The following is a 23,449-nucleotide window of genomic DNA, read 5'->3' on the forward strand; positions in this document are numbered from 1 at the left end:
CAGCGGAAAAATCAAGGAGAAAGACAACAACTTGGAGGGAAAGATATCAGGGAGATGGCATGGATACTTAAAAAATAAAAAAAAAATTGCCTAAAGTCAAAAACCATGAAAAGGCCTGTATGTCATCAAGTGTAGGGATATGAACCAAAGATTGCTAAAGCTGATTCCTGTTGAAGTCTGAAAGTGAAAAGAAAGCCTAACAAACACACTGGAAAGGAGATATGATCAAATGAAATGCAATTTAAAAAAACCCCAAAAATCCCGAAAATCGGGATTTGTCACCCTTTGTGACAACAAGAAAATGGACCAGGATTACATCTGGTGCAGTGCAAAGGAGCAAAACAGGCCAAAATTAACCTCACAGATATTGCAAAAGCAGGGGAAAAAATCAAGGAGGAAGACACTAATTGGAAGGGAAGATATCAGAGACATGGCATGGATACTTAAAATAAAAAAAAACCCTTATATTTTGCCAAACTGATAGCCATCAAAAGGTATGCCATGCCATCAACTGCAGGGACATGGACCACAGGTTGCCCAATTGATCCCCATTGAAATTGCAAGATTTTGCTTCCCTTCCCGGTAGGAGATGTTATTTTCTAACTAACCTCAGATATTTTGCAAAAGTGGATGGAGCCATGCTTTCCTGAAGATATCTGCATATCTTCCTGCTAATGGGAAGTGCTTAATGAAGTCGTTGTTTTGCTATGCTTGTGTGCATGGCTTTTACCTTACCTATTGACCTGTCTGTATCTCAATTCCATGAGTTTTTCCAACTTCAATGCCTCCGATTCTCTTTCTCATCCCACTTGGTGTTGCTGGGGAGTGCGCGAGTAGCTGTGTGGGGCTGAGTTGGAGCAGGGGTTAAGCAATTATACACACTAAATGCAAAAGCACATTTTGAAAAACAAAACGGATCTTTAAGCGAAAGAATTATTTTCTTTATGACCTCCACATTTATTTAACAGCATCGAGGCAATGACATACAGCAAATACGCTCTAGCTGACATTAAGGTAGATTTAAAACAGTGCAGGCAGAATATCTGCCGCAGATCCACGATCTTGGCTCCAATGTTGTTACAGTCTTAGCAGGAGCTTGGTCCTTGTAGACAAAAGACGTTCATGACCAGTTACATCTCGGCCTGTTGGTGCTGGTATTGCCCCGTTTATACCAACTCCCGTTTACTGCCAAGCTTCACCTTTGGCTGTGGGCAGATTTCTCGCAGACTTGTTTCCCCCTCTGAGCCGGCCCTGGAGCCCTCTCAGGCTGGCACTGCCACTGTGGCTCTGCCCAGCCCCGTGCGGGTGATGCTGCGGGCTGAGCACAGCGTGTCTCAGGGGGCGGGCAGCGAGGGGGGCGCTGTGTCCGTGCCACAGCTCCGCAGCGCTCTCCCGCAGGCCGAGGGCCCGAGAGGGAAGGGGAGCCGCCACCATCCTGTGTGCAGGGCGCGGGCGCCCCCGAGCGGCGATGACGGAACAGCGCAACCCACTGGCAGAGGAACGCCTTTTTAAGTGACAGTTTTCTTCTCATTAGGAGTATGAATATTATTTTGAGTCAGTAGTTTTTCTCCACCGCGTCACAACAGTATCCAATTACTCATTCAGGTTTTGCTTATGCTTGTGCATCATTTTATAAATGATTCTAAAATATGGGAAAAATTAAACATTCTCACTTCAAAGCCTCTTTCTTGATCCTCTCTATTAATCAAATTTATTTTTGCAGTTATGTATAGACCTGGTTGATGTTACAGTTCCAGATACAAGAATTAAAAATGCTTCATGTTACAGTGGCAAAGTACTGAACTATACTTAATTTAAAAAGGCCCCAAAGATCCACATAAAAAACCCAAAAAAACAGTAATATGGGCAAAGATAGAAAACAGTAGTTGTTCAAAATTAGAATAGTGTCTCAAAGCAAATGTGAAAAGAATTGCTGATGAAAGATACAACTGCCTTTTTCTTAAAGAATTCAACCTCTTATTAATTGCTGAGTAAATACTTGCATCCAATATCAGAGACTTCAAACAACTCATTCTCTATAAAAGAAGTACAAAAGGAATTTCACCAACAGTTTTACGTAGTTTTAACTTTGTCCTGCTCACTCTGGGAAATTCAGAAAAACTATGCTCAGCAGTATGGCGTATCCCATTTTTTTTCACACTTTTTTTACACCTTTCTGCATTTCTGCTCAACATACTTGTTAACTGTGCTTCTTTTCTGAAAATCTTTGCAAGGTTCTACAATTGTATAAAGTCACGGATTATTACAAACTGGAACAGGTGACACCACATTACAGCCCACTGAGATAGAGAACCACCTTAGAACCATGAGTCCACAAAATTTTTTATTAAAATAACACCAACTTTAAGAAATCGATGCAAAGCAAAGAAAAATTAATAGTTTTTCATCCTGATGAAGTATGTAAACTGTATTCCAATCCTGACATGACTGACGTTATACAGGAAACTGTATCCCAGATGAATGTCAAAGTTAAAGACTGGCATGCTGAGCAAGGAAGGTTCTTATTCTTTGCAAGAGTTCCTTCTTTACACTGTCTGGTACCAAAGCTGAAACACAAATAAAAAAGCAAGAAGTAAAAAAAGACAAAACAAAAAGTATGCTAAAACCACGTTTTTACAATAGCCATTTCTATTCTTTTATTGTTCTTGCAATTTTGTTAATACCTAAAGTAACTGAAACAACTTTATTTTCATATAGCACATGTATATTTTCCCCATTTAAAATAGGCTAAAATTAGGATCTATTGAGAACAATGTTACTGGTCAGGTTTTTGGGGTTTTTTTGCCTATTCATAGTCCAGAAAACTGGCAAGTTTGAGGAAAAGGATTATTTAATAGGAAACAGGATATAATCACCAGAATAAGTGTGATTATCCTACCTTTTTTCTTCACAAATTTAAGATAAAAAAAAATTTCTCAAATCTGGTCTCTAGTAAGGGTCTCAAGCAAGCTATTTTGAATGCCTATTTTTATTTAGAACCTAATGAAGTTTCTACCACTAACATCAAACCCTGCTAGAGAGCCTGAGAAGATCAATATAAAGAGGACTGCAGTTTCCTTAAGTGATTTAATTTTTTTAGTATTTGTATGCTATGTCATTTAGTCTTCCCATTCCACTACAACTGTTAGTTCTGATTTTCCATCTTAAAAGATTTGGAATTTTAAAACATCTGTGTTGCATACACAACTTGGGACCATTAAGTCAATTATAAAAATGAATAGAGACATGACTAAATAATCTGCAAAAGTAATCTGAAGGCTGCTACACAATACAAATTCACATTTTTCACTGGTTGCTATTATTAAGCTATTAATATTTTATTTGTAGGTAATATCAAGCTATTAACATTTTTTATTGAATCCAACACAGACAAGCTCATGATGCTGCTTTCAAAATACTGATGAAATAGAGGTAGGTATGTTTATTGATGTACTACTCCATCCACATTTGCATTTTCTTACCTCTGCCTTTGGGAGTGATTTCTGCCACCAAATCATCAACAGTAACATGTTCTAATCCTTTTTCTTTAATGACATCTGGGGAAGACCAAGACCAATACTTTAAGTCTTTTAATCCATTCATAAAATGACAAAACCTGTTGCCATAGTTTGACCCTGGTGCAATGCCAATGCCCCCATGAAAATACATTCTCCCTGGTGTCTGCTATGAGATGTGACCAGGAATAGAGCAAAGCAGGCTCCAGCTTAGGAACAGAAGGAAAACAACTTAATTAACTTACAATACATAAAAGAAACACACAGAACTCAGGATGAAAACTTTCCAAACATTCCTCCTCCCCCCACCAAATTCCAAAATACCCACCCCTCAGATCATCAACTCTCAGTCCATCACCACCCTTTAGATAATTAATTCTCAGTTAAACAACAAGTGAGGAGTCCCTCTTGTGCCACAGGCTTCCCCTGGAAACACAGTTGAGACCTCTTGTGTTTCCATGTCACAGGTGGCACTGCCCGGAGATCATTGCCATCCTGACATCTTCCTTCCATGCCCAGTGCTCTCACCACTGCGCATGGACCGGAGCTGCTCCTAGGGTTTTCCTTTTAAGGGTGCCTTGTCCAGCTCCAAAAAGAGCATAGCCTCTCACTTTTGGGACACCTGTCCCCCTCAAATTCACCCCCTGGGGCCGAGGGGTCTCAAGAACACAGATCTCCTTCACTGATGATTGAGGGCACCAACCACCCTCCTCATCCATTGTCTCTGTTCACACACTCTTTCACATAACAACACTGAACTCTCTTGGCTCCAAGCCATTGCCTCCCCCTAAATGCAGTCTCTGTGTCACAGGAAAATGGTTCTGTCCATGGCTGTACAAGAAAAGTCCAGCCAAAGGCCACTCCATCATCTCCTCCCACCCAAGACTCTCCTCCACTTCTCTTGCGGCCCATTTCCTCTTATCTCATCACTATCTTTCTTCCCACTCAGCTCCAGAAGGATCAGCATTTGTAACGTTTCCATCATCTAAAAAAAAGGGTTAAAAATCTCAGGCTCTGCCCGTCCCAATCTTCTTGCCACATGCCCCGCTTCTCCTTCTCAGCCTGCCGTGCTATCAAATTTCAAGGTGGCACAGGCACAGACACCGGCTCTCTCTCTCTCCCTCCTGGGGGGATTTTGCTGCCTGATGACTCCCCAATGTTCCTCCACCCTTCCATCCTCAGGGGCCTTCACCTCCCCTCTGTCCGAGGCCCTACCTCACCCAGCCACTGCCGCCCAGCCCACAGCTGGGCAGGGAACTCTGACCTCTTTCACCACTGAAATCCAGAGAAAGCTTTCCTGGGAGTTCTCTGCTTTTAACCCCCTGTGTTCTCAGAGGCGTATCAATGTCCTCAGTGGCCACACCAGGTGCCAATATTCAAATCTGAGCACCTATTGGTTTGACCACAGCATCCCATAAAACTCATTTCCTCTCAAACCAGGACACCTGTGCTGGTGACTTAGAGACAAACCCTGCCTACATGGTCATGGGAGAATATAAAGAATATGAGACCTAAAGATGGGTTATTAGCTCAGTACCAACTGCACTGTACAGTGGATTTTAGTCTCTCACTCATGCCATAGATTTAAGGATGGGAACCTGTCACTGCTGATGCATCTTGATCAGCTCATATTTTAAAAACAAACATGAAATTGTTTTATCTCATCTGAGCATTACCAGATGAGCCTGTTACTAGAGTGTTGGAGCAGTTCACAAGTTGGCTCACTTATCTCTTAAAACATATTGTTTACACAGTAGTAAGAAAGGTGCAACTGGAAAAACACTTTGGAACATACAGTAAGGAAGAGCACAGACAGTAAATCCTTACAATTCTTCCAACTGGTTTAAACAAGATTTCTGTACATATTTCAGCCAAGCCAAAAAGTATGTCAGAGAAAAAGGAATAAATCTATAGGAAAATAAAGGCTATTATTAATACACATCAGTATGTTTCATCAGTATGAAACTACTGTTTACTTATAGTGCCTTGCACACTACTGAAAAATGCAGAAATCAAAGCTGAGAAGTAATCTCAGTTCAGTAGCATGTTTAAACATAAATGTCAAGTTGCCAGGGATACATTCTTCTTGCCCAGGTCTTGTTTAAACTGTCAGTAAAGCCTTCATCTGGGACTTTTATTTGTCCAGAATCTCAGTTGACTACAAAAGAAATTAATTAATTGACCACTGTTACCTTTGCAATGTGCCTTCAACTGATCCTTCCAGCCACATTCAATTAACTTGGCTCTCAGCAACTCTTTAAGGCTGTTAAAACAATATAAAACTTGTTAGAACAGCAAACATTCCTGACAGCTTAAATATGCTCCAGTGTGAAAGTCAGGCCTACAATTACTACCCAAGAGGTCCCAGAGCAGCAGCAGAAATGGCTGAACAGCAGGTGAATCCAAAATTAACTCACAGAATTGCTTCAGGCAATGTTGATGCTGCAGCCACAGAGAAAAAAAATAGAAGCGCTTGAATTACTTAACCTGAGTCTACTCTGGTAGCAGATGTATGCAGACTTTCAAAGCTGGAGTATTTCACCTGATACCAGGTCTTTAAAATAAGCAAAACCTTCTCCCTCACCTTTCAGGAAGAATTCTGCACTACTCAACTGCAAGTTTATCTCCCCAGTTCACACTATCTTGTTCTGGGTGAAAATGAAGGATCCTATATCTTAAGCTTCCTAAGCATGGTTAGCTATGTAAGCTTAAGCAACAAGAATTCAGGCGTTACTGGAAAAGACACAACAATCTGCCACAATGAAGCATCTACTCTGTATAGCGAAACAGAATATTGAAAGTTAGGTTAAAAAGTGAAAATTAGTACTAAAAAAACAGAAGAAGGGAAAATGAAAGTAAGATATGATAAATAACTTTATTATCTTTTACCCTTTTCTCCATTAGCTAGGAAGCCTGCTTATCTTGTACAACCCTAAGTATCTCTAGCAAAACCCTGTTTTTATGAATGAAAGGATTGTAGCAAGAGTTTGAACAGTGTAGGTCTAATCCCTTTTACTCAGTGAATGGTGTAGAGGGCAGAGGAACTGATGACAAAAAGCAGAGTAAGAATACACGTGAAATTGGCTGCCTCTGGATATTTTTTAGTTCAAGAAATCTAAGTTCTCTGCCTCTGATCACAGTACAGCTCTGATAAAGCCTGTTTATAAGACAGCTTTTGACATCCTGATAAAACCCTTCCTATTCTTAAATTAGCATAAAATAGATCTCAATACCATTCCAATAAATTGCTTGCTTTTCTCAAGCTCTGTGCAATCTTCAAGGGGATGGTTACAACCAGGGAAGATGTAGAGCAGAGATACCATGTCAGGCTACAAAAGGTTACACCAGGCACAAGGCTATGCCATGACCCAGGAAAAAATTTCTTCCCATACAGATCTTTAAAAATGAAGGAATTAGAGCTTTTGGTGCATGGTGTTGCAAGCACAGTGAAACGATGAGGAGGTAAATGTCATAAGCTCTCTAGTGATATGCAAATATAACATCAATAAAACAGACTGAAGAGACAACAATAGGCCAAAAATAATTGTGCAATTTACTTGATTGGGATCTCTAAAATGACTTGCACAAGCACTCCTTTATGTATTGTACAATATATTGCTTTACTTAATAAGAGAAGAGCTAGAAACATAAGAAAAACTTAAAAGCAAAAAGGGAAGTTTTGTTTCCTTCTCTTTATCAGGAAACAACAAGACTTAGCTGCAGCAAATTAAATGGAAGGATGATTCTTACATGAATCTAGGCCATTCCAACACAAAATACCTGCATAAGGGAAAGCTTTAGAGCTCATAAACCAATTACCCATCCTTTATCTCCCCAGTATCTCTTTTCAAGTGGAAAACTAAAATAAAACTGTTCCAAAGGCATTTTTTAAAATAGTTTCTATAACACTCAAGACTTTCATGTGTGAGCATTTAAAGAATTTAGAACTGAGTTTACTTTATGGAGTTTATTGTACTTCTAGGTATAGTGCAGTCTTGATGTATTTAAAGCCTCTCACCGGAATGGAGTAGGAATTCAACTTACCGCTCTCGCTCTCCTGTTTCGATTAGCTTTTGGTTAATGGTTGCTCTCATCTGCGCATCTTTATTCATTTTGGAAATCTAGGTTTTCCACAAACCTACACAGAGTAAAGCACAGTTTCGACAAATGCTGGTGTCATTCACTCAACCAAAAAAAGTGACCAAAACACAATGACATGCAGTGTTCCGTCCACTGACACACCCCCCGCGGTCAATGACCGGAGCACCAGTGTGTGAGCGGCTCAGGGGCGAGCTGGGCACGGCACCCACCCGGCTGTCCGAGCGCCGGGCACCGGCAGCTCACCGGGCCGCCTGCGCGGGCACGGCCCACCCTCTCCGGGCGCGGCCTCTCCGCAGCCCGGCCCTCCCGCCCGGCGCCCCCGGCGCTCGGCCCGCCCAGCGGCGCCCCGGAGCGAGGGAGCGGAACAGGGAAGGGAAGGCCCGACCCGATTCGCTCCCGGTTCACTCCCGGCTCACCGCCCGCCGCAGCCCCGCCGGTCCGTGCAGCAGAGGCGGAGCCGCCTGCAGGACGCACCACGCGCCTCCAGCCCCACCGCTCCTGGGAGCAGGTGCCGCCGGGAAACGTAGTCCGGGCTCGGCGACTACAGCTCCCGGCGCGCCCCGGGCGCACGGCTGCCTCCTGGCCCGGACTACGGCTCCCAGCATGCACTCCGGCGGCCGGGCGCCCGCGCACCCTCTTCCCGTGGTGCTCCGCGGCCGCTGCCGCGCGTTCCCCGCGGGCCCGCGGAGTTGCCGGCGCTTCCCGAAGTTTTCCCGGCGCCGCGGGATGGCGGGCGCCGCCCACTGCTCCCTGCAGGCCAAGCGCCTGCTGCTGGACCCCAAGTTCGAGGGATACAAGCTGTCGCTGGAGCCGCTGGCCTGCTACCAGCTGGGGCTGGACGCGGGTGAGGAGCGGGCGCGGGGCTGATCCCGTCGGGCATCCCTTGGGCAGCGCGGGGGGACGGATCCCGCCGCCTTTCCCTTCGTCCCCTCGCGGTGCCCCGGGGCCCTCGGTGCAGGATGCCCCGAGCTGGGCACAGCCCGGCCCGCAGCACCGGGAGCCCCGCGCCTCTCGCACGGCGGGGGTTTCACAGATCAAGCGCTTCGTCTCGGCTCTTCCCGGTATAATTGCTGCAGTTGGCCAGGGGCGCCCCGCGTCCTCCCCGCCCCGTGGCTTCGTGGTGGAGCGAGGTGTCTGACTTGTCAGACCTCTGCCTTAGCCTGCCCCTTGGGCGCTTAGTTCCTGAATGAGTAAGGAAACTGTGTCCTAAATCTGCTCTGGTACGAGGCAAGGTGAGGCCAAATGACCGGCTGAGGTGGTTCCCAGCGGAGTGTGAACGGAGCTCATGCGCTTTAAAGAAATATGTATGAAATTAACGTCTTGTACAAACTTCAGCAAATTAGCTGGCTTGCTTTCTTACTCTGCCCAGAGTTGAGAGGTGAATCTTCATTCCATGCCCTGCTTTCTCTGCCAAACATCATTAGTGTTTGAGATGCTGGTCCATTAACACGCTAATTCACTTGAGGAGTACATTAGCACAAAGTCCTGTTGGATATGTACCTACAATCTTAGCCATGCCCTGAAGTATCTCAGCACTCTGCGCTTACTGATGTGAGAAATTCAGGTCTTTTTGTAAGGTGGATGAATTAGTTTGGTTTTCTTTGTAAAGCTGAGACAGTCAACACAATTTGTGTGGATCAGTCTCAGTCTCTATATATTTACTGAACAGTATATCTGTCTACAGAGTGATCCATTACATGCTGCTTTAGTTTTGTGTAGAACATACTCCCTTCGTGGTAGATCAGAAGGGTGTGTTTGCCATGCTGAGTTGTCAGCAGTAGGAAGTTTTTAGATAAATTTTGTATTGAAGGGTAAGTGAATGAGATTGTGAGTGTATCTGTGGTAGGACTGCAAAATATAATGAGAGTAACATTTTTACTGTAAGACTGCTTTAGGTGTCACCTTTCAAAAGACAGCCCAAATGCAGCGTTGCATGAGTGTGCTGCAGTTGTGTCAGAGACAGCAGCAGCGTAGCATTGGTGCACTCCCTGAGTTTGTCTCTTATTTGCTGTTCTGCTTATGGTCAGGCAAAATTTGTGCTTCTTGTATAGTCAGTTGTGCACCTGTTCTAAATATGTGAGGATTATAGATCTTCATTAAAATACATGAACAATGGAGTTGCTAATGGAGAGATGGATCTACTCAGTTCTTGTCCCTTCAGATACTTTACATAATGGTTACAGTAACTGTGTAAGTGTGTAATAGAGGATTGATGTGTGTGACTGTGTTCTTTTCTTTCCCCACAGCACGAAGACCCTGACTCATTTCAGCCTAACTTACTCAACTGTGCTACAGTCACTAATACTAACTCATGTTTTCTGTTCTGTGTGTGCATATGTAGATATAGATACTGGTCCTCTAAAGAGTGGAAAGCTTTTATTGTTGTCCTTGTGTTTTGGAATTAATAACAGGAAATGTGTCAGGCCTTTTATCTGTCTTCCAGATGTTTTGATTGCAGCCTGCTCTTCGGCCATATGGCTGCCTCCTTCTCCTTGCTGGTTTTTTTTTGTGTCCTTCGAGGCAGTTTACTCACAGTGCAGAGGTGTTCTGTACCTGACTTTTGTATTTCCCAGTGTCAGTGGTCTACACATGTGTTAGATTTAGGGCATCCTTCCAAAATTTGGTTTTTGTGTTGTGCAGGAGTGATGGGTTGAGTTTTAGAGACTGTGGATGTTGTGTAGGCTGTGGCTTTTTCAAATTACTATGTGGGAGAAGAAGCCAGTAGTGTGTGGGAAGGCCAAGAACTTCTGCTTTCCAGCACACTTGTATGCAGATTCAAAGCCTCTGGAACATGATTAAGAGCTTGGTATTTTCTGGGTTATTAAATAAATATTTGTCACTGTGTGAAGAATTTGATTTAATTTCCTCAAAGTGGGACTGAGTGCAATAGCTGAAAAAAAAGGTAAAATGTTTAGGAACGCTGTCAGTACAATTATTTCTGATTTTATTCACAACTGTTCACAAAAATAATGTAGTAGAATCTGGAAGATTAATGTAAAAAGGTGGTTGATTGTTTGTTTTACAGAAAAAGATGTAATGAGTGTTCATCTCAAATGACCTGAGATTTGTAGTTTGCTTGGGTGGCGTCCCAAATTTGGTGGCAGTTGAGAGGAATATGTGAGTTTTAGAGTACTTGGAATACATGACAATAAAAAGAAATAAGTGCTTGTTCTTAAGAGTTTTAACTCAGCTGTAGTTGAAGTGTTTATTATCTATTTTTATTAATTTCACTGCTAGCTATAAAATAAAATTACCAAAAAAATGCCCTGTGGGATTGATGCAGTCTTCAGCCTCTGGAGCAGGTGGATAGCAGCATGTGGTGTTGTGTGACAACTTGTGGTGGTTGTCATGTTCCTGAGGACTACAGTGAGCTTCATTTTCTGACCTTCATGTAAAACCTAATGTTCAGTTCTAACATGCCTTCAGCTGGTTGAGTATGGTTGCCAGGAATTTGCTGTGGTCAGATATGCAACTGACATTTTAAGAAACAATTTATTTATTAGGTCTATTAAATCACCTTAGAAGGTGATTTTCTAATAAATTTCTAAAAATGTATGGTCACAGTGAAGAAGAATAGGGGAAGGATGATACCATCCCTTCTCTTTTAAATACTGTGATTTGCATGTTCTTCTTTTATTTCTTCCTTATTCCAACCCATTCTGTCCTAGTTAATGCTAAACTGCCACAGTCATTTGTTTTCTCATCTCTCCTCCTGGTAAAATATTTCAACTAGCAATGAGTCCTATATTATTATGCTTTTCATTCCTAGCTCTTCACTGTACATTTTGTCTTTCTCCTTACTTTTTAAAGTTTATTTCCATAACTTATTTTCAAATATTTCTTTGCACTGAGTTTTGTAATGCCTTTTTTTAGATCACCTAATGTTTAGAAGGATCTTGGTCATGGTTATCTCTTTTGCCCTAACCCGAGCTCAGCAGAGTCCAAAGCAGAGACTGTGGGGCAAGTCCTTGTCTCCAGCAAGGAACATGTCCAAGTTGCATGACATTTTTAAGGGATCGAGACTATTGCTGGTTACTGGTTAGATGTCTCATAATTCCTTTTCCTTTCCAGAGGCTTGGAATTTGTTCAGATGTGGAATTCCCTGATCCCCTTCCTCTCTATCTTTTCTGTTTGGCAGGACCATTGTACTTGTGATGTAGTAGTGGATGTTTTTCAGTATAGCTACAGCAGGAAGGCAGAGTAAACATTTGCTCAGAGAAGGAGCTGCTGATGCAAGCCAGGAGCATACACAGAGAATGCATTCCTTTGATCATGTGCTTTTATCAGTTTTATCACTTCTTTTGTGAAATGGTGGTAATGCATGCTGCTTAGAAGGCCTGCTTCAGTGAAAAGTTGCTCATTAGTAGTGCTACATGGAAAACAGGTTTGTGACTTTTCATGGAGCAAAAGGCACTGCTATGTTTCAAACGTTTACAGAGATTTTCATTTGCATTTTCCATTTGCATTTGAAAATTTAAATATAAAAAGAGTGTTTAAATTAATGTATGGGAAATAGTAAGAAATTGTGAGCTTTTTCAGATATTTGCAGCTGTAATTCATAGAAGTTTAGGTCTCAGGCACATATTTCCTCAACAACAATGAGATGCTGCCTTTAACAATAAAAACATGGTTTTTATAATTAAAAGAAAAAGCCTTAATGCAGGGTTAGAAGGATCTTTGAATGCTGATACTAGAAAATAAATTATCTCTTTTACTAATGGACCAGTGTGTCTGCAATACAAAATTGCTTCCACTGGGTGGCATTGTAAAACAAGGCATGACATACAAGCATATAATATTTGATAGCACAGAATATGCTGGTATCATTACTTTGCATATTTTACAATTTTGTGAAGTTGCTTTAGTGTATTCAGGGAAACATATAAAAATAGAGGTGCTGTTTCAGGGTTGTTCCTCATCCTTTTTTTCCCTAGTTTTCCCCAGTTCTGCTTCATAGTGTTTGGTGGCAGATGTAAGAAGACCTCTTTGTTCATTTAAAGTATAAATTCCTTGATTGAATGTTCTTTATTTAGAGCAGATTTTTTTTTTTTTTTTTTGCATTGCAGACTAGTCATTATAATAATATCTAGCCGGAGATCTTGCAGTAACAGTTAGGTTAGGGATGTGTTACTTCTGTTGATTCTTGTGAATTACTTTGTATTTAGTGCTTTTGCTTTTCAGTAAAGCATTGTGAGTGCAAATTTTTTCTTTAAATATGTTTAAACTATTTTGAGTCAAATTATTTAAATTATTTCTTTTAAAGCATGGATCTAATAGAGATAAATACAATTCTAGAAAAGTAGCATAGTTTTCTTTATACTGGTCCAAAATATCCTATGCAACTAGGGTTGTTGGGAGTTAATGTGGAAAGCTGAGATTTAGTTTATACAGTCTGCATACTTGCTTTCTTTTCTGATACGAATAACTGTGTATGAATCAGTTTTGCTGGGTTATCATGGTGCAGGTGTATTTATCAGAAATTTGAAAGAGACCACGTATCGTTCTGTTGCATAGCTGCCATTGACTGCTGCTTCTAAACTGAACCCAAACAGACTAGTGAACCCATTGATACTGGTGCATTAGTCTAACTCTTAAAAATCACATAAACAAAAAATAAAACCAAAGACCCAGGAAAAAAGTTAAAAATCATAAAATAAACCCAAACCAAACAGCAACAAATTGGAAAAAATCTTGACTTAACAACTAAATTAAAACTCATAGAACTGTGTAACTTGAGACTGAGTAAGGTGATGATCTGATTGAAGTATTTCTTCTTCTCCATTTATATTAACTTACCTTTCTCTGAATTTACTTTATTAAAAGTCTCTGTTTCTTTTCTCTTTTCTCCTTCATTTTTTTGCACTCAACTGTATTGCTTTTCTCTTTCTTTGAAAGACCGTCAAGAAACCTTGAATCTTGAAGGCAGTAGAAAGGAAGGAATGAATGAATTTCACCCTAGTGTAGAATCTTCTATAAACTAAGCACGTGGTATGTGATAGCAGATGGCAGATTTCACTTGGTCACAGTATGGTTTTCAATTAGTGGAGAATGGCATAGGTTCTTTAATTGCTTAATCTTGGCAGGGCTATACATAGGTATAATACATTCGGAAAGCAGTTGGCTGCCTCATTTGAAGTGTTTCATGACAAGATAATACATATTTGTCAGATTTCCTAATTTCAAATCACCTGTGTATTGTATAGTTTCTGACTTCTGTTTATGGAATTAATTACATATGGCAATAATACAAGAGATTTGGATCTCCTGTTCCTGACCCCTTTTATTATTCAGGGCTTATCAGAACTACAGTCTAGAAAAATAAAGGACAGAGAGTTCATGTTCTTCCAGATTTTATAAAGTTTATCACCTTGCAATCAGCTAATCAATAGTTTATTGTTCCAAGAATCTTGGCGAAAAATTGTACATTTACTTTAGGAATCATCTAGTTTGGAGTATTTGGACTGTTTTTAGTTACAGTTCTGACAGGAACAACTTAACTAGGGGAGTAGGGAGTGAGAAGTGGAGAAAGGAAGCCTTACCATTTCAGGGGGTTTGTGCTAAAGAAATCTTTACATGTTTCTGCATGTACATTCTGCATGTATATTCATGTATATTCTATATATTTCATAGGATCAGCTATACAAGAAGTAGATTATATGTGCTTGGTTTCACTGATAATAATTATCCTGGATTATATTTGGTTTGGCCTTTAATTGTTTACAAAACATTCATGTCATCTCTTGTGTTGGGAAAAATATCTCTGTGATAAAGCTTGGTTACACAAACAACTTTAAAACTCATTTTCACAATATACTCTATTTTTTTGCAGTGTAATTTAGAGAAAACATTCTAATTAATTAAAGTAGGAATTGGAATGAGTAGCAGTCCTTACCATTAAGACAGGTGTATTTTCTTCTCCTTTGTTGATAGTCTAGCTTGTTTTGAAGGGCCATAGCTTGTGGAACAGTAATTTGTTAATTGCAGAGGTACAGAAATCCCTCCTGTGTGGTGAATATGAATAATGATTTGATCTGGGTGGAATTAAAACTGCTGGTTTGCAAATATCAACAGTGATTAGGAGACTAATTGCTAATTACACTGTCATTTTGCAAGCATTTTGTATAGTGTGACTGGATTTTTTATTAATCAGGCAGCATAATCTTGCATAGTTTCCTAAAGCCACTGTTACGTTAATAGCCAGTGTCTGTGACAGGGTCTGTTCTGAGCCATACAGGGATTATCTGGTTGTTGAGCTTGTGATAGCTGTGCAGTGGCACTGATGGTACTGCCAAATGAGCTGCTCTTTGCAGGAATTGGTATTCTGCCACAGTAAACTACTTCTGCTGCAGTAGGGTTCAAGTAGATGCTAAAGAAGAGGCAGAAGTCTGAGTGCTGCTGCAGAGAGTTGTGAATGGTCCCTGTTACGGGGTGGGATGGAAGTGAAATACTGGAAATAGATTTTCTCTGTTTCTGAGCAGAAAAGGGAAGAAAGTAGAAGTTGAAAAATTAGGAGCTACAGTCTGCTATGAGTAGGATTAGCCTTGAGGTGCATATCACATACTCTGGGCTTGAGTGCTCATTATCATAGACTGACAGTTTACTTGTAACTTTCTAAAGGAATTTTGTTGGGTGAAGTTCAAAATAAGTTCCCTGCAGGAAAGCTAAGAATCCTGGGTTGACTATGCTGGAGAGTGAAATGGAGTTCTGGTCTATCTGAGACTATTTACAGAACGACAGACTAAACTTCTGCTAATGTATTTTGAAGTGTTTGAACTGCAGCTGCTGCATCTCTGTATAGATACAGAATAGGAGGAAAAACATAATTTAAATAAAAGCTGCACATAATTTAAATAAAAGCTGCACATAATTTAAATAAAAGCCTGGTTCGTCTTCAACAAATAATCCGGTCCTGATTACTGATAGCTAAGTAGAGGTTTTCTATTTGGACAAATCTTGCTTAAGTGAATGACTGTAGGTACTTCTTGCCTTGAAGAGGATGGTATTCTAGAATACTAGAATGGCCACTGAATAGCCATTCTTTGCAACCTCTTTCAATTAGAAAAACTTAGTCTGAAATTTTTATGGTATCTTAGATATTTCTGAAAATTTCAGCTTCAGTGAGTGTGCTAAGAACATGGTGGGGGGTTGTTGTTTGTTTGCTTTTGATTTTTGTTGTAATTTTGTTTGGTGGGGTTTTTTTGGTTTTTTTTTTTTTTTTGGAATTTCTGTGAACTAATTCTTCTTTGTACTGTTTTAATCTTTTGCCTTACAAGTGTTGGTATGGTAGCTCAGCATTTAAGAGCATGAAACCCATGTGGTTATATGGAATATTTCTTATAGCTGCTGTTTTCCTAGAGTTACTATAGATCAGACTTTTGTCCCCTTACTGCAATACAAAGTAGGTTTGACATTGTTGCATGTGTGTTTCATCCTGTGAAGGTTATTGATAAATTGGACCTCAACACATGCTGGTGAGAGACGCGGTGGAGGGGTATTGGGTTTGCATGGCAAGGTTTTGGTAACAGGGGGATTACCAAGGGATTTACAAGGGAAGGTTTCTGTGAAAAGCTGCTGGAAGCTTCCCTCATGTCTGACAGAGCCAATCCCATCCAGCTCCAAGATGGACCTGACACTGGCCAAGGCTGAGCCCATCAGCCATGGTGGTAGTGCCTCTGGGGTAGTAAACTAAAAAAGTATAAAAAGCTGCTGCACAAGAACTGCAGCCAGAGAGAGGAGTGAGGCTGTGTGAGAGAAACCACTCTGCAGACACCAAGGTCAGTGAGGAAGAAGTGGAAAGAGGTGCTCCCAATGCCAGAGCAGAGTCCCCTGTGGTGAAGACCATGGAGATACAGATGATCTCCTGCAGCCATGGAGGCCCCTAGGGGAGCAGAGATCCACCTGCAGCCTGTGAAGGACCCTGTGCTGGAGCAGGTGGATGCACCTGACTGAGGCTGTGATGGCATGGAAAGCCCATGCTGGAGCAGGCTCCAGGTAGGACCTGTGATCCCATGGGGAGAGGAGTCCACACCACAGCAGGTTTGGTGGCAGGCTTGTGACGCCACTGTGCACCCACACTGGTGCAGTTTTTCCTGAAGGACTGGGACCTGTGAAAGGGAGCCACTCTGGAGCAGTTTGTGACAAACTGCAGCCTGTGGAAAGAACTCACCTTAGAAAAGTTTGTCAAGGACTGTCTCCTGTGGAAAGGACTCCTTGCTGGAGCAGGGCAAGAGAATGAGGAGGAAGGAGAAGCAGAGGGGTGCAATGAACTGATCTCAACCTCCATTCTCTGTCTCCAGTGCCACTGGAGAGGGGAGGACAGAGTGACCAGTGGGAGTGAAGTTGAGCCTGGGAAGAAGGGAGGGTTGGGGGGTAATGTGTTTTAAGATTTAGTTTTATTTCTCATTACTCTGGTCTGATTGGCAGTAAATTAAACTAATTTCCCCAGCTTGAGTCTGTTTTTCCTGTGACAGTAATAGGTGGGTGATCTCTCCTTGTGCTCATCCTCTCTTGTGAGCTTCATGTTTTCTCTTCCCTGTCCAGCTGAGGAGGGAAGTGACATGTGGAGTGGCTTTAGTGGGCATCTGGCATCCAGCCAGGGCAAACCCACCCCAACAGGCCACTGTAAATGGTAATGGTGATGAGATAATCAAAGCAAATTGCTGCAGTGGCCTTCAGGGTGGATGACTTGCTTTCCAAGTTTATGGGGAAATTTTAAACTATGTATACATCATGTATTTTTTTTCAAATAAAGCATACCTACGGAAGAATTATATTTAAATTATTAGTTTGAATTTTAAATTACTAAATTGCAAATAAATAATTGTTAAAATAGTCTTTTTCTTTTCCCTCCAGCTGTAGCAGAAGTGCAGCTTCGTGATGATCAATATACCCTTGACCACATGCGTGCTTTTGGCATGTATAATTATCTTCACCTTGATTCCTGGTACCAAGATAATGTCTACTATGTTGATCAGTTTGGAAGGGTTATGAATCTGTCAGTGACTCTGGTAAGAATAAAATCTTTTTTTTTTTTTTTAAACCATTGGATTGGAAAAGATGGGAGCAGATGAGATAGAAAATATTACAAGTAGGATCCAAATGCACAAATTGTGGGAAGCTATTGCCATGAAGATAGGTGGAAGATATTTCAACAAAAATGCATTTCACCAGGAAGAATAAAAGGATTTTAAGTGAAGTTTCTGACTTCTTTATGTTAATAATACTGCATTAGTATTGCTACAGTGTGTGTTGCAATAGCCCTGTACCCCTGCTTAAGGGGACAGGAGCACTCAGGAGTAGAAGATGCTTGTGGCCAAAAGGAAAAACAAAAGCCAGAGGATTCAAAAAAGCTTACAGAGGTTTTTTAGTGAATTACACATTTGGTATGGAGATTGAAATATTAGTCCCTGACCTCCTAGTACAAACACAGAGCAGTGGGCTGATGGGATGTTCAGGGTCCTGGAGGTGCTGCCTGGGCTTGGTGGGGTACTTGTTTATGGGTCAGTTTCTCCACTTGGAAAATAGGTGACTCACTTTCTACACACGTTAGTTATCACGTGAAGTTTGTTCTTTCAGTCCCTTCTGGAAATAGGTTGGAGGGCTTAGGGGGTCTCTGGTGGTCCTATCTCCCCCTTGCAGTCCATGTCCACATCCACTTCTCCACATTGTTCCTATATGCATGTTGTACTGTGCTGTGCTTATCTCTAGGAGCCAGAACAAGGACATTTGTCCCAGAGAAGTGCTGTCTTACCTCTGTGTGGCTCCTGTCTCCAGCCACATCCTGTTCTTTCTTACAGTATGTTATTACCAACAAGCCTTGGTTGAGTCCACAGCCTATGGCTATCACTGCTGGAGACATACACATTAACTCTTTTCTTTTAGGCTTCTACATAGTGGTGCATCTGCTTCCATTCTGGGCAAGATGGACATGATGACAAGCTGAAGGAAAGGGAGATACTTTTTCTCTAGTTGCTTTTCTCTTTCTCCCTGGTATTTCTTGATGTTTGTTTACTAGCTTGAAATTTGTGAATTTTTGTGAATTTTCCATTGCATATTGTATACGCGTTAGAATTAGAAATACTTAATCTAGACATCATTTGTTGGAGGCAAAAAGATTCTGGTGGCCATGACGGAAGTTGAAATAGTATAAGCAAGTTAGACCAAGTCTGAAATTTCTGCTTTAATACTGGTGGTCCTAAGTAATCAGTAATTCCTTTAAGCCATTTTAATGCTTGGATGCTTTCGTTTCCTTTTCAAAACTATACTTCATTTCAGAGAGAGAAGGACATGGTTCTATGGACACCACGTGTCTGGCACATACAATTGTAGTGCTTAGGCATTAAGAAGGAAAAGACTGTGTGGAAAGGAGGATGCCTACTGTCATACTACCTGAGTTTGACTTGTAGCCCTGTCAGAAAAAAGAAAACACAGGCTATGTGTGGGTTTTTGAGAGCATGTGGCATAGCCTGTGCATGGTTCTGGGGACAGAAATTACTAGATCAGGGCTAAACTAAGAAAAATTCTGAAACTGTAGTTTTAGGTTTTCAGGAAATAAAGGTTTCCAGAGCATGGTAGGATGAGAACTGAAGGTGCAAAATATTCCTTTCCTTTTCATAGTATGTAGCAGTTGGAGATTTTGGCAGACTCTTACTGTGACAAAATAATCTTCTAGGACTTCTTCCAAAACTTTTGAGATCATCTGGATTCCTAGTAGAAACAGCTAAAAGAAAGCCTTAACAGTGGCTTGTCATAATCTCGTTTCTTGTTTTATCCTTTGAGGTTGGTTGACTGTGGTTTGCTGCTGGATGCTCACCCAAACACTCTCTCACTCCCCCTATTCAACAAGATGGCAAGAGAAAAGGAGAGAAAAGCTTTTGGATGAGGATAAAACCAGGAAGATCACTTACCAGTTACCATGATGGGCAAAACAGACTTGACTTTGGGGAAAATTATGTAATTTATTGCCAATCAGGACTAGTGTAGGATGATAAGAAAGAAGGTCACACAAAGCTTGTACCAGGAACAAGCTCCGTTGTTCAGAAACTTGTACTTGCTCCACTGTGTGCTTGAGCAACAATGTGGATATCTGTCCCCTGTGGGTGTCAGGAGGACAGCCTGCTTTTCCATGGTCTGCTCCAAGGGCTGCAGGCAAACCTCTGTTCCACACCATTGGCTTGGCTGCAAGCTCAGCTGTCTGCAGTGGAGAGTGCAGTGGAGCCAGCTGGAAGTGGCTGTGTGTGCACTGGGCAGCCCCGGCCCCTCCTCACTGAGGTCACCCCTGCAGGTCTACTCTGCGTGCACAACACAGACATGCACTACATTTCCTTTACTAGAAGGGCACTCTGTGTGTAAATCTATTTCTTAGCAGATAAAAGATTTTACAGCAGCCTATAAATTGAGACAAGAAATATTCTTCTCTAGGACCTATTTCAAGATAATGGCATTTGATTAATATCTGGTGGTCACAAGTTTTGGTTCCACCTGAAGGGGAAAATAAAACTGATTAAGCTGTGAAATAAATAGACACCATCTTGTGTCCCAATACATGATACTGTTCTGTTTGGTAAAGGAAACATGTTTGCATATGAATAATTCCTTTGAATTTGTGTTCAGAAACATCAACAAGGTGTCTCGTTACAAATGTGCCCAGCCGTATATTAGTCAAATGTATATTAAAAATAGCATTGATTTTAGACAAGTACAGCTCACAATTAAAATTAATGCCAGTCTTCTTTAAAACAGAAGATGGAACAGGGTGATGAGTTCATCCTAAAATCAGAGTGAAAGAGCACATAGACTTTCTAGCACATCATTATTTCTAGTTCTATTTCTTATTTTGGTTGCAGCTTTGATTCTAATATGACAGTGTGTTGGTTATCATATGTCATGAATTATCTCTGCAACTTTGGTGTTTAAAAAGATGTCATCTGTGAAGGAAAAGAAGTGCATATAACACCTTGCCACTTGCTCAAAATCACACATAATTGAAAAAAGAAAGTGATCAACACAAGCAGTTCTTCTGTGTTGATGGATGGGGATTCGGGTGGGTTTTTTATGCCAGACTGAGGAAATTGTTACTCTTAACTTGGCTGGAAATACTGTATAATAGCTTTAAACTTCTCTTGTTACAGCTGTTGGACTTTTTTCAATTGGTTTGCCAGCAACAATCAGTACTTTGCTTTAAACACCCAATGGGCAGGGTAGTGACAGGATTACTGACTTGAGATTTTTTAATTGGTCAGGTTTTTATGCAACTTTGTTGATTGCTTGGTGTTTGTAGCATTCCAGTATAGCTGCAAAACATTCAGGTTTCTCCTTAAGCAGTTGGACTTGGTTTCTTGACCTTAAAGTTCTTGCAAAGACAACTTGGTTTCTTTTTATGCTCAGATAAACAAATTGAAAAATTGTATAGGAAACTATTTTCACACCTAATTAAAATCCTTAATGAAATATATATTTTCATATCTTTAAGTTCCAATAAGAGTTAGCTATGGAATACTGTTTCTGTAACTTTCAGTTAACTTCAATTCAGAACAACTGTTAGTGGCACCAGACGCAATGTAGGAATTCTATTTCAAACAAGTCAGAATAAGAAAGCTGATAGAGAACAACAAAATCTTTCACTGTTGTGTTTAATGGTGTTAAATACACGTCTCCTTGTTATTCAGAATCCTGGATATTCATTCTTTTTTTCAGTTAAAGAGATGTGTCAAATGCTTAGGTATTTTGATTTTTCATAAAAACATAGTCTTGTATTTGTTATTTCTACTTTGTGGGAATTGCCATATGACTTACAGCTTTTATTTATTCCTTTCTTTTTTATTCCTTTATTCCTTTCTCATTCCCAGTTACTTCCTTGAAAAAATGAATTTTTATTTTAAATCTTTTATAAAATATCCCATGTTTGTACAGTATCATCATTTAGCCCCAGCTGACAACTAAGTATAATGCAGCTGCTTGCTCACTGCTGCTCCTCCATTCTCAGTAGGATGGGAAGGAGAACCAGAAAAGGTAAAACCCACAGATTGAGGTAAGAACAGTTTAACAAGTTATATAAAGCAAAATATAATAATAATAACAACAAAAGTAATAACTATAGTGAAAGAGAGAGAAATAAACCAAGGAAAAAAAAGTGATGGACAATACAGTTGCTCACCAGCACTGAGCAATGCCTGAGCAGTGCTGAGTTGTTTTAGCCAGTTCTTGCTGGTATAATACATGGCTACAGACTCTCACCATCCCCTCATGCTTCTAAAGCAGGGAGTTACTATTACCCCAGTTAACCACCTAGTGAACAAAGAAACTCTGTCAAAAAGCTAATTGACACAATGGGATTCTAATCTGACACAATGAGATTGATAGGAGGTTTTGTTTCATCTTCAAGGAAGTCCATCCTTTTCATTGTCAAAATGAGATTAGAGACTGTTCTTATAAATGCCTGAAGTTAAATTAGTGAACAGAAAGGTTGTGAAGAAGATTATTTCCTTTCTTGCCAATTGAAAGGAAATTTTTAAGGCTTTGTAGTAAAGATCATTTTTCATTTTTTTTAGGAGATTGAGTTCTGAAAATTCCCGCTCAACACTGATGAATCTGATGTGAGCTTTAGAAGATTAGGTAGTTGATAATTTTTTATTTTAATTGCATCCAAAACTATTTGAAGCTTACTGTTAAAATTCACTTGAAGGCTGACAAAAGTGTGGTCTTTTGTAGTGTTATACAGTATAGCCCTGTAGTCACTGTTAAGAGGAATGATGCTTCCTCTTTCTGTGATAAGATACAGAGGATTTTGACTTTTTTTTCCTAGGCTCAGTAATCATTGCTAGTTATAATGGAAAACTTTTCTACTTCATAGGAAAAAAAATGCCTTTCAGTGAAATCTAAAAATTAAATAAAATGTGAGGAAGCCAAAATTTATTGTATCTCGTGAATGTGTGATATTTGTTTGGGTTGTGGTTTTGGTTTGTTTGGGTTTTTTCCTTTTAATTCTTTCATTCTCCCTTTCTGAATGTATTATAAATTAGCAGAATAGTCCAAGGGGTGTAGGGATACAGCTGACACCACAAACTGACCTTGAATGCTTCTAATAATTAAAAATTTGTGAATTTTCCATTGCAGGTTTCATAATCTTCTTGTAGCACACAATAATCTCTAATATGAATTTAAGTAGGCCCAAAAGGCAGGCTGTCTGTTTGTTATCTGGTCTTTTTTTGCTGTTGCTTATTGAAATGGTACTTACCCAAATGCAGTTTCTCTTGCTTACCTTTGAGCATGTGTTAGGTGCACATCTGATTTTAGTAACATCTGGAAAATAGGAATGTTGTGAAATGCCCTCAAAGGCAGGATTGTTAATAAATGAGGCCACTGCACACTTTGCATGCACAGTGTGCTCTCTCTGTGTTGCATTCACGTGCCCAAGTGCAAATTGGCACGTGACTCTTTTGGAGACGGTCCTGTGTATGTATATTTTTGCCTGCCTTGTTTCACAGAGCAGAATGAGTAGGTTTCTTTTGCTAGAAGCAGATTATTTTCCCCAAGCTACTGATTGTTTGAGTGAAAATAGAAGGACAGAAGATGTTTAAATGATTTATGGCTGAATCTTTGAGGTCTATAATGAGAGACAGTTTTAATCTTGAATGTTTTCACTGCTATTTCTTGGTGTCATGCCTTACCATGTTAAAAATGGACCTGAGACTAAGAAACATTTTGTGTCACAGAATCAAAATTACTTGTTTCCCACTGAGGTTGTCAATACAAAAGTACTCTTCTGTTTGTGCTTCCTTTTACATACTTGTCAATATCTTCAAAACTGTCTCTGCGATATTTTTCAAATTTTG

General features: G+C 40.5%; 2 protein-coding genes across 4 annotated transcripts in view; one reads left to right on the forward strand and one right to left on the reverse strand.

Annotated features, from left to right (window-relative positions):
- Positions 1-2,329: 2,329 nt before the first annotated feature.
- ENY2 (ENY2 transcription and export complex 2 subunit) lies at positions 2,330-8,169 on the reverse strand. Of its 3 annotated transcripts, none has more exons than XM_064706303.1 (5): positions 8,033-8,169; positions 7,560-7,653; positions 5,708-5,778; positions 3,483-3,557; positions 2,330-2,567 (listed from the first exon to the last, which is right to left on the reverse strand). In XM_064706303.1, exons 2-5 carry the CDS (start codon positions 7,625-7,627, stop codon positions 2,491-2,493), a joined length of 291 nt encoding a protein of 96 aa, XP_064562373.1. In that variant the 5' UTR covers positions 7,628-7,653; positions 8,033-8,169; the 3' UTR covers positions 2,330-2,490. The 3 variants fall into 3 exon arrangements, with proteins under 3 accessions (XP_064562373.1, XP_064562374.1, XP_064562375.1); XM_064706304.1 differs by having other exon boundaries at positions 8,002-8,098; XM_064706305.1 differs by lacking the exon at positions 8,033-8,169 and adding an exon at positions 7,826-7,952.
- The window catches only part of NUDCD1 (NudC domain containing 1), a 34,312-nt gene continuing 18,930 nt past the window's right edge, over positions 8,068-23,449 (forward strand). The window contains exons 1-2 of the mRNA XM_064706302.1: positions 8,068-8,460; positions 17,469-17,623. Coding sequence (XP_064562372.1) covers positions 8,220-8,460; positions 17,469-17,623 — 396 coding nt within the window. The 5' untranslated portion in view covers positions 8,068-8,219. The remainder of the gene's footprint in view (positions 8,461-17,468; positions 17,624-23,449) is intronic.

This window comes from Zonotrichia leucophrys, chromosome 2 (genome assembly GCF_028769735.1).
Source record: "Zonotrichia leucophrys gambelii isolate GWCS_2022_RI chromosome 2, RI_Zleu_2.0, whole genome shotgun sequence".
Lineage (NCBI taxonomy): Eukaryota > Metazoa > Chordata > Aves > Passeriformes > Passerellidae > Zonotrichia > Zonotrichia leucophrys.

What these genes read in the sequence shown, in the direction of transcription:
- ENY2 (XM_064706303.1), bottom strand. Translation starts at nt 7,627, where the DNA reads ATGAATAAAGATGCGCAGATGAGAGCAACCATTAACCAAAAGCTAATC. An exon ending in GAAACAGGAGAGCGAGAGCG is followed by an intron (nt 5,779 to 7,559) that starts GTAAGTTGAATT and finishes TTGTTTTAACAG; the next exon opens with CCTTAAAGAGTTGCTGAGAG. An exon ending in AATCACTCCCAAAGGCAGAG is followed by an intron (nt 2,568 to 3,482) that starts GTAAGAAAATGC and finishes TTTGTGTTTCAG; the next exon opens with CTTTGGTACCAGACAGTGTA.